At 43.1% G+C, this 13,847-nt stretch overlaps 1 protein-coding gene across 1 annotated transcript in view; it reads left to right on the top strand.

Moving 5' to 3' along the window:
* Window positions 1-13,847, top strand: part of ATXN10 (ataxin 10) — a 172,866-nt gene that overhangs the window by 18,465 nt on the left and 140,554 nt on the right. Inside the window, exons 2-3 of the mRNA XM_066255553.1 lie at window positions 5,688-5,879; window positions 7,827-7,909. Coding sequence (XP_066111650.1) covers window positions 5,688-5,879; window positions 7,827-7,909 — 275 coding nt within the window. The remainder of the gene's footprint in view (window positions 1-5,687; window positions 5,880-7,826; window positions 7,910-13,847) is intronic.

Below are 13,847 nucleotides of genomic sequence, written 5' to 3'. Positions count from 1 at the left end.
ATGGTTTTTATATTTTTGAATGGTTGGGGAAAATGAATAAAATTTCATGACACATAAGTGTCAGTGACATTAAGAAGAGTTTTACTAGGACACAGCCATGTTAATTTCTGTGTTTCCTAAGTTTTTTTTTTTAATTTATTTATTTATTTTAATTTTTCTGAAGTTGGAAATGGGGAGGCAGTCAGACAGACTCCCGCACGCGCCCGACGGGGATCCACCCGGCATGCCCACCAGGGGGCGATGCCCTGCTCATCTGGGGCACCGCTCTGTTGCAACCAAAGCCATTCTAGCACCTGAGGCAGAGGCCACAGAGCCATCCCCAGCGCCTGGGCCAACTTTGCTCCAATGGAGCCTTGGCTGCGGGAGGGGAAGAGAGAGACAGAGAGGAAGGAGAGGGGGAGGGGTGGAGAAGCAGATGGGCGCTTCTCCTGTGTGTCCTGGCCGGGAATGGAACCCGGGACTCCTGTACGCCAGGCCGATGCTCTACCACTGAGCAAACTGGCCAGGGCCACTAAGGCTGTTTTTGTATTACAGCAACAGAGGTAAGAAGCTGTAACAGAGAGTGTCAGACCCTCCAAGCCCAAAGTGTTTCCTCTCTGACCTTTTACAGAAAAAGTTTGCCAGCCCCCAGAATGGACCGGTCTGGGCTGTCAAGGACAGCTGGAGAGGCCTGGATGTAGCAGAAGATGGAAAGAGTGTGAAAGAGGAGAGTTTTGAGGTCTGTGAAGGTGGATTTCAAAATGTTGCCCAAAGCTATTTCTGGCAGCAGATAGAAATGTTTTATTTTCTGCTCTTACTCTTATCAGCCCAGTCAAATCTGTAGGCAGGGTTTATGGTTTTAAGTAACAACCACTGATTGTTAACTGTAATCTCTGAACTTGTGTGTATTTTAATAGGTTTTCTTAGTGACAGTGGTTAAACTACTCTAAACCACATATGTCAGTTTTTAATTAAATCTGAGGTATTAGAATAAATCTTTTAACAACTATGAAAGTCTTAGTTGTAGCATTACAGTATCTTACATTTAGTTTCCTCTTCTGTAGGAGGTCCCACCTGATATGCAAAGTGTGTGTACATATGGTGTATTATACCTATCGAACTTGTTACGTGTAATCATGGGTAGTTTTCTTCAATTTGACTCATACAGGACTTGCCGAGATTAAACCTACAGATCTGTTCAAACTTGAAGGAAATGAAATTCTATCTTTTGTATAATTCAAAGGCTTTTTTTTTTGGCCTTTTTTTATGTTGTGTAATGTAGCATTTCATTTATATGTTGTCTTCAGGGTATGCATTCCTATCTAATAGGAATGTCTAACGGTTGAATTTTAATTGTTCTCTTAAGTACTTTCTGCCTCCTATGAATGAAGTAGCTAAGCTTTCTAAAGTCCTTGTGAATATTTTGTGTTCATTTGGTTAAAGCAGAAATGACAGCAATTTTTATTATTAATAACGTAATATAGGAATGATTGACTGATCTTGACTAGCTATTTTGCTGTCGTTAATCATTACACATATTTGGCTGTGCTGTCTTGACAGCGGATAATAGAATTTGTAGACGGAGTACATTACAGCTACTTCGGATAATGTCAAAACTTTCTTTCAAGGCTTTTTCGAAGGTAAAGAAGTATAGAAGAGAGTTAAATGCTTTCATCATATTTACTGTTAGTAAAAGCTTTTTTGTCCTCATCTGATAAAAGTTGTTCATGTATTATATTGTATAAAAATATGGTGAGCCTAACCTGTGGTGGCACAGTGGATAAAACGTCAACCTGATGTCACCGGCTCAGAACTCTGGGCTTGCTCAGTTAAGGCACATACGACAAGCACAATGAACACTGAAGTGAAGCAATTATGAGTTGATGCTTTTTGCTCCCCTGCCATAAAATTAATAAATAAAACTCTTGATAAAACATGGTGAATAAAATCTATAGCTATTACATGGCTCTAGAGGAAAGGGTCCCCCGCCCCACTCTTTATAGTGGGATGCAAATATTTAAGAAATAGTCTCTGCTCTCAAGAAATGTAAAAGATAGTCAATTGGGTTACAACTTCTCTCCCTCGCGCCCGCTTTAACATCCATTTATCATGTAGTGGAGAAGAGAAATTAGATGTTTGTTCAATGTCAATCAGAAGATGTCTACATCTTAATATATGCCATTTTTCATGTTCTGAGTCCAGGATATGTGGATTTCTTCACAGAAATGGGAGAGTTGAACCTGTGCCTCAATAGCTCCTTTCTCCAGTTGCTGTCGCAAAGTGCATTGATTTCACCACTCATATCAGGCCTGGCACCAGGCTCAGAGCACATGCGCGGGAGGCGATTGGATCACATACCAAGCTGTGAGCCAGTCACATACCACTCTGATTATATTAATAGTCTCATCACTATTTTAAGCTTGAACAAATACAATTAGCAAATGCCAGTTCTGGACCCTAGATATAAAGGAAAAAAAAAATCTCTGTTTTGGTGGGATTAATAGGCTAGCTGAAGAGTAGACCAAAAGTGAATATAATTTGATGTGAGTAAGTGTTGGTCTAGTCTTCTGGACTGAGTGCCGAGCAACGTGGAGAAAGGGACTGGTTCACCTGGAGCAGTGGAGGAGTTTCCCCAGGCCAAGTGAAGGAGTCGCAGGATTCTTCCAGGCTGAGAACTGGGTGGGGAAGTGTGGAAAGGGAGTTCTGGTGGAAGGTGTATGTTTGCGCAGACACAGAATTGCAGTTGCTTGGTGTGTTCAGGAATCCATGGGTGTGCAACCTGGGGAGAGCAAATGGCAGTAGTCACAATCTCAGTTTTTTTTTCCTCTGCACCCAGCTGTGAACTATTGTGTGCCAGATAGACGCTGCCAGGCTACTCTGTAGTGGCTATTAAGATTGACTTTGGCTTAGTTAAACATTTTTCTTTTGGTTAAAAGTGTAATAAAGGAAAAAGGCATGGTGCATAAATGAAAAATTAACAAGTAAACTTGTAAATCATTGACAGGACAGTTCATGGACTAATTGTTTTTATTGTTAGAATATTGGTTACCTGGTTTTCCTAAGAACAATACTTTTCTCCTGTCTTGTTTAATCTACCATAGTTTGATTTCAAAGCTTTTGCTATGCTAAATATCAATTTTGAGTAAATTGAATGTTAAAATTTCAAAGGGTGACATCAGGGGAAACCATAATAGGAAAGTGATGCCATGTGAGAGGTAGCTTGCAAAGGGTCAGCTGGAAGCCTTCTTTATCAAAGGTGTAAACATATATTTCTTAGCCATTTTACTAGAAAAAAGAGGCTTTACTCTATATTCAAGTTGTAAACTCTATTTTTATCCAACTGTAAGATTAAATAATACATTTAGTCTTTGCTATAGAAATTGTGATCCCTCTTGGTGTTCTTTGAAATGTTTTAAACTCTTGGGTATTTTCTTAGCATTTAATGTCTGTACTGTATTTAGGATTTCCTAAAGCTTTTTGAGAATGTTAATGTATGTTCTCTGTTGGCATATTGTCACTGACAGTGGCTCACATAATTGTTTTATACAGTTATTGAGGCAGAATCCATGTTGTACTGTCGAGTTGTCCTGTTTTTATTCACTCCATCACTGCAACCTTGAGACAGAGCTTCATGACCCACTTAGAGGGGGCTGACTAGGGAGATAGGGGTGAATTATTTTATGTGTGATATCTTGAATTTTTTTTTTTTTTTTTTTACAGAGACAGAGTGAGTCAGAGAGAGGGATAGACAGGGACAGACAGACAGAAATAGAGAGAGATGAGAAGCATCAATCATTAGTTTTTCATTGCGTGTTGCAACACCTTAGTTGTTCATTGATTGCTTTCTCATATGTGCCTTGACTGCGGGCCTTCAGCAGACCGAGTAACCCCTTGCTGGAGCCAGCGACCTTGGGTCCAAGCTGGTGGGCTTTTTGCTCAAACCAGATGAGCCCACGCTCAAGCTGGCAACCTCGGGGTCTCGAACCTGGTTTCCTTTGCATCCCAGTCCGACGCTCTATCCACTGCGCCACCGCCTGGTCAGGCTGATATCTTGAATTTTGATTAATTTACATTCTGCCTCTTTCCAAAAAACAATTTTGAAGTACTTGAAAAAATAAATATAATTAAATAAAATAAAAGATCAGGGAGGAGATTGGAGAGAAGGAGAAGCCAGATGGGAAAAATAGGCTTAGTACTCAAGATTCATGCTGTGGGATTCACATCGTTAAAGGTGAGTTCTAGGTTTGGCTCCAGATGTCATAAAGGCCCAGACAGAAGTCTTTAGTGTGATTTATATTTCTGTCCATTAGATACAAATACACCACTTGGAGTACAAGATTCATTGTCCTAAAGCCCAAGGAGGGGGTATGGAATCAAAGCTTTCGTTCAGAGTAAGAGAAGCACAAACAGCCCCCTGAAAGTGGGGTTTGGGTTGCCCTGTGGAGTGGGGGAAGTTTGGAAGTCAGACTGCTGCAGTTGGCACTGCAGTCCTGCCAGAGATTGCTTGAGAACTGGGGTACACTGCTTGAACCACCCTACTGTAGTGACCTTATCTTCTGGGCAGGGAAGGAGGGGAATCAATGTCTTCCCAGGACCTGAGCAGGCCTGGTAACTTGAGGCATTTAATGGCTGATGGTTCTGCATAAACGTGCAGCTCTCCGATGGCCTGGCGTGCAGGAATGACATGTAGGGCGTTGTGATTACAGGATAAGAACAAAAGAAGAACATTCATCTGGTCAGAATCAATCTGTGAGAATGTCTCAAATTGTCCCACACAGCAGTATTTCTTCTAACGCTGAAACAGTGCTGCTTCTCTAGGGGACTCATGGAATGAGGAAGTTGGCTTGCATTTAGGTGCTGTGTTGTACAATAGAATTCTTACCTTCATAGCTTTGGAATGATAGTGCAGGCCTGCTCCTGGCATGAGAAGCATGTGGGAACCAAGATGCCAGAGGGGACAGGTGCAGATTAATTTCTCCGCTGGGCACATACTCTGTTGAAGAGTGCTTTCTCTCTGTTTCTCTATCTTCTTTCCCCTTTCCCCTCCCCATCTATGTACGTGAAAGAGTACATACATATGCATGCACAGGTGTGCACACATGGATATATGCATGCACACGGACTATGTGTATGCACACACACCTGCACACTCACACAGAGCATGTGTTGCCAGCTTCTCTGTATCCAGAGAATGGATTTATCTTTGCCTCCGAGGCAGTCTTTCTGAATATTGTTTCTCGTAATTGTGCTTTAGCTATTATATATTGGGTGACAGGATATGGCAGTATTCTGTATCTAGAACATGAAATGTAGATATTCCGTTCAGAGTAAGGGAAGCAGGAACACCCCTCTGAAAGTGGGGTTTGGGTTGCCCTGTGGAGTGGGGAAGGTATGGAAGTCAGACTGCTCAGTTGAAACTGCAGTCCTGCCAGGGATTGCCTGAGCACACTGCTTGAACCCCTCTACTGCAGTGACCTTATCTTCACAGTGGAGAGGACAGTATCGGCTGAATGCAAAGATTAAATGAGATATCAGTAAAAAAGGTCAGGAAGGACAGTGCCTGGCACACATCGCTTTTGTGTTGTAAATTAGGGAGTGGGAAGAGACAGGCCTAGCCCACCTCCCCACAGAAATAAGTTCAGGTGTATTCCAAACAGGACATAAGGAATTTTTGTTTCCCGGTTTGTGACAGTTTTGTTCTTTTTCAGAGAAACCGCGCCCAGGACTATCTTCCAAAGAGTCTTGGATATATTAAAGAAAAATTCTCACACTGTTGAACTGGCCTGCAGAGATCCATCGCAAGTGGAGCACTTGGCGTCCAGCCTGCAGTTAGTAACAGAATGCTTCCGCTGTCTCCGAAATGCTTGCATAGAGTGTTCTGTGAACCAGAACGCCATCAGGTACTCCCTGTGGTCACACACCTGCCTCTCGCTTCATCTCTGTGTGTGTGCGTGCTGCTCTATCCTACTGGTCTGTCTGCTACTGGGTGTTTGGGCATCGCTGTCTCCTACGGGTGGGGTACTCCGAGTGTACACAGTGATATATAAACATGTATTAGAGTATGTTTAGTGCTTATTTAGTTTTCTCATTTGTATTTATGTTTTGAGATATTTGGTTTTCTACACAGCACAGTGATCTGAACTTAATTTTGAGTCATGGATCCTAGATTTTGTCTGCCTGAATGCAAAATCGAGGCCTCACTTGTCTTAGTTGTGAATGTTTTAATTCATTTCAGTGTTTTAATTAGTGACCCTTGTGTTTACTTTGAAAAGATAGCATGTTTTGTAAATGTCTAAGATGACTTATCTTAAGATTTCCTTAGGATTGTGTGAAGTTGCCCACTTCCCTTCCCCGTTACAATGTGGTTAGAGGCTGAGCGGAGAACTGCTCGGTGCTGTCCATGTTCTTCACGTTACTCTCCTCCCACAACTGAGCACTTTGCCTCTTTGATTTTATGGAATTGCTTTTTATTAAAAATTTTTACTTGAGATGAAGTCAGAAGCCACAAAAAGTATGCTCACCTTTCTTTCCTGAACTTGAATGCAGACAAGCCTCCAGGCCTCCCTGTCACTGCTGTGATGGGTGAAGTCGGGCTGGTCCAGAAGCCACTTGAGGGACGCCCTGCGCTGCCTAGACAGTTCTGATACCTGAGGCTTCGATATGATTAATGGGATTTTTAAGATGAAAGGAGAAGGGAAAAAAGCTAGGGTTGTTTAACTTTAATTCTGAACCAAACCTGCCATCCATTTGCAGATAAATGGATAGAAACAATTATAATCTTGGTAATAATAGTCAACATTTTAAAAACATAACTAGTTATGTGCTGGGAGAGTGGGCTGGAGGCATACTTTCTTCATCCCTTCCTAGGCAGGGAGGCGTGCTAGTGTGATGGGGGCTGGCAGGGTCATCTCAGTGCTTAGCCAGGCCAGCCTCGCAGGGAAGGAAGCAGCATCCCGTGAGCCTCCCCTAAGCATCAGGCTTTGTAACCTGGGCTTGACTTGCAGTAATCCTGAGAACAAACTCAGGAACTAGTGTGCTGCTGTTTTTCCATTTTTATGAAAGAACTGTGACTCAGAGAGTTTAACGAATTTCTCTGTAAGAGTCCAGCAATGTTCTTTCTGACTCCAAACTACAGCGCAGCTCAGAAGCAGTTGCTTTAACTATCCTGAGACACCCCCTGTTGTGTGTGACTCTGCCATCCCTGTGACAGCCCTTGAGCCTGGACAGGACCTTCGTCTTTTTGAGTACCAGTTTCATCCTCTGTGAAATGGTACGCAGTATTTTCCCCAAGGATTGTCATGAGTTTTAAGTGAGTTACTCATATAAAATGCCTGGTGGTGCCTGTGCATGGGGTTCAGTAAAGTTAAGCGTTCCTGCCCCCACCTGGGGACAGGTGTATAGGAAATAAATACTTATGATAGTACTTTGAAAACAATTTTTGTTTTTTTTTAAATGCAGAAGTAATATATGTAAACTAAAAATTCAGACGTTACAAAAATACTTCTTCCAGCTTTGAGAGGCTGCCTGCATTTCTGGGCTCATGGCCTCCTTCCCTGACTCTGCTCCTCTGTCTTCCCCTTATAAGGGCCCTGTGATTCCATTGGCCCTCCTGATACTCCACGTTACTCTTCCCACCTCAGGATCCTTAATGTACTCCTTACTGTGAGCTCCCTTTGCCCTGTGAGGTCACATATTCACAGGTTTGGGGAGCACAGTGGGGCACCTTTGGAGGCCATCATTCTGCTGGCCACAGGAACTGTCACCAGCAGACTCAGTGCTGTTTTTCAGTCATTTGAAATACAGGCTTAGGAAGATGTCTAACTGTCTCTTTTAACCATATGATGCAGGAACTTGGATGCAATCGGTGTTGCTGTTGATTTGATTCTTCTTTTTCGGGAACTGCGAGTGGAACCGGAAGCCCTGCTGACAGGTAGCTTGCAGTGCGCTTCATGAATTATTTATATCTTTGAAAGGGTTTAACTCCAACGCCTATCCACGTGTTACATCATTCATTAAAGCTGATGTTCTGTAACGATACAGGAAACTTTTAGACACTAAAGACGTAGAAGAAAAATTGCAGCAACTTCCTTTTTTTTTTTTTAAGCTTCCTTTCTTACCTCTGTTGTGGACTGAGCTGTGTCCCCCCAAATCCATATGATGGAGTCCTAACTCCCGGGCCCCCAGAATGTGACTGTATTTGGAGACAGATCCTTTAAAAAGGTAGTTAATGTAAAATGTGGTCATTTGTGGCTCTAGTCCAGTGTGAGTGGTGTCCTTATAAGAAGAGGACATTGCCTGACCTGTGGTGGCGCAGTGGATAGAGTATCGACTAGGAATGCTGAGGTCGCCGGTTTGAAACCCTGGGCTTGCCTGGTCAGGGCACATATGGGAGTCGATGCTTCCTGCTCCTCCCCCTTTCTTTTTCTCCCTCTCTTCTCTCTCTCTCTCATTCTCTCTATTCTCTAAAGTGAATAAATAAAATCTTTAAAAAAAAGGACATTAAGACACAGGGAAGACCATGTGAGGACACAATGAGAGAGGCCTCAGAAGGAACCAGCCCTGCAATGCCTCCCTCTCACTCCTGGCCACAGACTGGGTGATGGTGCATTTTGGTTGTCTGACCCCACTCTGCAGAATGTGGTTGTGCAGCCCCAGCCGGGGAGCATAGTGGTTTTTGTTTTTTCTGGATGGGTCCTGTTCTGGGTGCTGGGTTTGATCCAAAGAGTGACCAAACCAGACAAGAGTCCCTGCCCTCAGGGTGCTTACATTTCACTGCAGGGAACCAGATGCTAAATACAGTTAAGGTAATATATAGTGCCACAGAGCAGGAAGGGTCCTGATCGAGAGCTGGAGCGGCTGCAGGTATGGGATTAAGAGCAGAACCAACTTACTCTGATGCTCCAGAAGCTTTTCTAGACTTCTTTCAGTGGTTTTGGTTCTTGAGCTATTAGCATCAACATTTCTTCTTTGAAGTAGGGGTATTCTTTTAACATCATGTTAGAAAAAAATCCCAGAATTTAAACATGGGATATCTTTATCCAAAGAATTGAAATACTTTATAGGTAAACCTAAGTTACTTTATAAGGAAAAATATTACTCAATGTAAATATGTGGCTTATAAATAGTTGTAGTTAAATTCTTTTTTTTTTTTTTTGTATTTTTCTGAAGTTGGAAATGGGGAGGCAGTCAGACAGACTCCCGCATGCACCCGACTGGGATCTACCCGGCATGCCCGCCAGGGGGCGATGCTCTGCCGCAATCAGAGCCATTCTAGTGCCTGAGGCAGAGGCCGTAGAGCCATCCTCAGCGCCCGGGCCAACTTTGCTCCAATGGAGCCTTGGCTGCAGGAGAAGAGAGAGACAGAGAGGAAGGAGAGGGGAAGGGGTGGAGAAGCAGATGGGCACTTCTCCTGTGTGCCCTGGCTGGTAATTGAACCCGGGACTCCTGCATGCCAGGCCGACGCTCTACCACTGAGCCAACCGGCCAGGGCCTAAATTCTTTTTATTAAGGAAATTATAATATAATTCAACAAATACTTCTTTTATTTTCATGTTCACGTTTCCTTTTATTGTCCTTTCATTGTTTCCGTGAGCAATGCTTCCCAGAGTTGTAAAGAAAAGCATCACTCCTTCCTTTGAGCTTGCTCTCAAAGGCAGGAAATAATTTCTATCCAGAATGGGAAATCCCTATAAAGAAAGAATATTCTACTAATTAGGGGGACATGTCATTGTAATAATGACATTTTTAATAATTATAGTTTGCAAAGCACTATTGTGTGTAGTATCACCATTTAGTCTATAGAGCAGCTCTGGGAAACGAGGAGTCTTATTTATTCCCATTTATGGGTGTAAGAGAAGCCTGAAGGTCAAAAGTCTTAAATGATTTGCCTGGTAGGTTACAGCTAGTCAGAGGCAGAAAGGGGACTTGAACTTGTGATTTAAAGCAGGTTCAAGCTCTCTCCACCATATGTCTTCTCACAGGCTGACCTCTCCAGGGTGGAGCAGGAGGGAGATGTATTGTGAGTGCCATGGAAGCTGGTGGTTGGCATAGAGGAAGTGTTTAATTATCTCCCACCCCTTAGTGGTGAGACCAGCAGGGAAGCCAGTGGGGGGGGGGGGGGCGCGCAAGGACAGCAGGAACTGTCACTTTTGTCACACAAAAGCTCTGGAGCAACCCTTGTCTTGCTTTATTCATAACAAATACTTCTTTCAATGGGAAATCTCCAGGTATATTTGAAATGCTTTGATTTGTAAATTGGTTTATATACAGTTCCTAATCCCTGCTCTTATACAAAGTGAGGCTTGTGCATGCTGCTGTGGGAGGTGAAGTGTTGAGGCTGCGGTCTCTACAGGGGAGAACTGAGGTGCAGAGTGAGATGGGCGAGATTAGCTGTTTTTATTTAGAGCTCACCGGTTAAATTTCCTGCATCTTATATTTGATTTAGAATTTTTTTTTTTTTAAACAGAGACAGAGAGTCAGAGAGAGGGATAGATAGGGACAGACAGACAGGAACGGAGAGAGATGAGAAGCATCAATCATCAGTTTTTTGTTGCAACACCTTAGTTGTTCATTGATGTTTTCTCATATGTGCCTTGACCTGGGGCCTTCAGCAAACCGAGTAACCCCTTGCTCGAGCCAGCGACCTTGGGTCCAAGCTGATGAGCCTTGCTCAAACCAGATGAGCCCGCGCTCAAGCTCGTGACCTCGGGGGTCTCGAACCTGGATCCTCTGCATCCCAGTCCGACACTCTATACACTGTGCCACTGCCTGGTCAGGCTAGATTTCTTTTCTTTGTTTGTTTTATTTGTTTATTCAGTGAGAGGAGGAGAGGCAGAGACAGACTTCCACATGTGCGCCCCAACCGGGATCCACCTGACAAGCCCACTAGGAGGGGATGCTCTGCCCATCTTGGGCGTTGCTCTGTTGCTTAGCAGCCAAGCTCTTTTTAGATTCTGAGGCGGAGGCCATGGAGCCATCCTCAGCACCTGGGGCCAACTTCTTCAAATTGAGCTATGGCTGCAGGAGTGGGGAGAGAGACAGAGAGAGAAAAAAAGAGAAAGGAAAGGGATGGAGAAGCAGATGGGTGTTTTCCCTTTGTGCCCTGACTGGGAATTGAACCCAGGACATCCAGATGCCGGGCTGACACTCTACCACTGAGCCAACCAGCCAAGGCCTGGAATTCTTCCTTTGAGAAATTGTGATTAATTTTTGAATTAAGTTAGCTAAGAATTTACAAAGTGTTTGCTCTCAGTTTTTTTTAAACAGCAATGTTTCAAATTTTCTCAAGAAATTGGCAGGATGTAGGATTAAACTGTAAAGTGTCTTTAAGATATTATAAAGTTATTCTCGTTACTCCATTTTATAATTAAAGGAAAGCCTCAGTGCACCACCTGAGGGATTAAAAATCATCAGTAAAAGACATTTCACTCTCTTGAACTGAAAGGCTTGAAGTTTTTGAAGTCTGTGTGTGGCATGGTAATTCAGAAAGAGTTCAGAATGTACTATGTTTTGTAATTGCTAAAAACACTAATGTGAGAGATGGTGTGGCTCTGTCAATGCTGCATGCTGTGGTGGGTCATGGGTCTCTCCTGGAACAATGCACTCCGGAGTGAGATGCCAGAGGAAGTACTCTGCGAGCGAATGCTGTGATTAAACAGCTATCAGCCGGACCCCATACCCCACTCAGGCACTCAGACACTCTTCCCCTGAAATTATCCCCATTCTCTCTGCTTCAACAGTGCATCTCTTTCTTCCTTTCATCAGACAATCATATGCTCTCCTGTTTTTCATCTTCAAACTATCTTCCCTGGGCTCCATGTCCCCCCTCAGTCCATTTTCCCTTTTCTCTTCTCTTCCCCATATATGTTACAGTAAATGATTATTTCATTTTACAGGATTAATTTTCTCTTCACTGATGCAAGTAGATGATCTATCAAAAAAAATTTAAAGGAGCTAATTTCCGAAACTTTCTTTGAAACAGTTTGTAATTAATGATGAGTACATTGGTTGTTTGGTTGTTGGCTTGGCTGGTCATTGATATCCTCCAGTTAGACTGGATTGTTACCGACCTGTTTTATATTAGGTGTATGAGAGTTGTCCACAATTTAGGTAGCTGCAGTTGTATCAGCTTTAAAATTTTTATTGAGCCTGACCTGTGGTAGCGCAGTGGATAAAGCGTTGACCTGGAAATGGTGAGGTCGCCAGTTTGAAACCCTGGGCTTGCCTGGTCAAGGCATATAGGGGAGTTGATGCTTCCAGCTCCTCCCCCCTTCTCTCTCTCTGTCTCTCTCTCCTCTCTCTCCTTCTCTGTCTCTCTCTCTCCCTCTCTCTCTCCTCTCTAAAAATGAATAAATAAAATAAAAAATAACAAAATTAAAAAAAAAATTTTATTGACATGAGTCATGTAAGATAAAACGAGCCACTTAAAACTGGCATTTAACACATTTACAGGGTTGTACACCCAGCACCTCTATCTAATCTCTAATTGGAAATATTTTTATGACCCGAAAAGGAAACCTTGTGACCCCTGAGCGGCTGTTCCATCTCCCACTCCCTCAAGTCTCTGGCAGCCACTGTTTTGCCTTTTGTGTTGTTTGTGGTATTACCTGTTCTGAGTATTTCCTATGAATGGAATTATAGAATTATGAGATCATTTGTGTCTGTTTTTTTCACTTAGCGTGTTTTTTGAGGTTTATTCATATTATAGCATGTATCAGAACTCTGTTGTTTTATTCCTCAGTAATGTTCTATTGAATGCTCATACCACATTTTCTTACCCATGCATTCGTTGATGAACATTTGGGTAGTTTCTACCACTTGGCTATTGTGTCACCTATAAACACGTGCATGTACGTGTATTTGTCTGACCTAGGAATGGAATTGCTTGGTTAATTTTATATTTACATTTTTAAGGAACTGCCAGATTTTCCCACAGCAGCTGAACCACTTTACATTTTTACCAAAAATGTACAGGGTTCCAGTTTCTCCACATCCTTGCCAAAATATATTTCCCTTTATTTAGATTCTAATCATCCTAGTGGGTATGAAGTGGTATCTCATTGTGGTTTTGAGTTGCATTTCCCTAGTGATTAATGATGTTGAATATCTCATGTTCTTGCTGGCCATTTGTCAGTTCTCTTTGGGGAAATATCTATTCAAGTCCTTGGCCCAGTTTTTAATTGGGCTGCTTGTCTTTTTTTTGTCAAGTTATAAGAGTTACTTATATATTGTGGATACTAGGAATTAGGTGGAATTTATAGATCTTTCTGGGGAGAATTGCCAAGTCAATGATACTATGTTTTTTAGTTGGTGAGTATGGAACATCTATTTATTTAGTTTCTTTTTTTTATTTTTTTTATTTTTTATTTTTTCTGAAGCTGGAAACAGGGAGAGACAGTCAGACAGACTCCCACATGCGCCCTACCGGGATCCACCCGGCACGTCCACCATGGGGCGAAGCTCTGCCCACCAGGGGGCGATGCTCTGCCCATCCTGGGCATCGCCATGTTGCGACCAGAGCCACTCTAGCGCCTGAGGCAGAGGCCACAGAGCCATCCCCAGCGCCCGGGCCATCTTTGTTCCAGTGGAGCCTTGGCTGCGGGAGGGGAAGAGAGAGACAGAGAGGAAGGTGCCGCGGAGGGGTGGAGAAGCAAATGGGCGCTTCTCCTGTGTGCCCTGGCTGGGAATCGAACCCGGGTCCTCCGCACGCTAGGCCGATGCTCTACCGCTGAGCCAACCGGCCAGGGCCTATTTATTTAGTTTCTTTAATATTTCAGTTTTATTAGTTTCAAGTCAGAATTTGTGTTTAGTCAGAGTTGGAAGACAGTTATTGAGGCAAGAAGGAAAACAAGCTAAGTTTTCTCACTACC

Source organism: Saccopteryx bilineata, chromosome 1, assembly GCF_036850765.1.
Source record: "Saccopteryx bilineata isolate mSacBil1 chromosome 1, mSacBil1_pri_phased_curated, whole genome shotgun sequence".
Classification (NCBI taxonomy): Eukaryota; Metazoa; Chordata; class Mammalia; order Chiroptera; family Emballonuridae; genus Saccopteryx; species Saccopteryx bilineata.
Note: the sequence above shows the minus strand (reverse complement) of the source record. Positions and strands in the feature narration are given on the sequence as shown.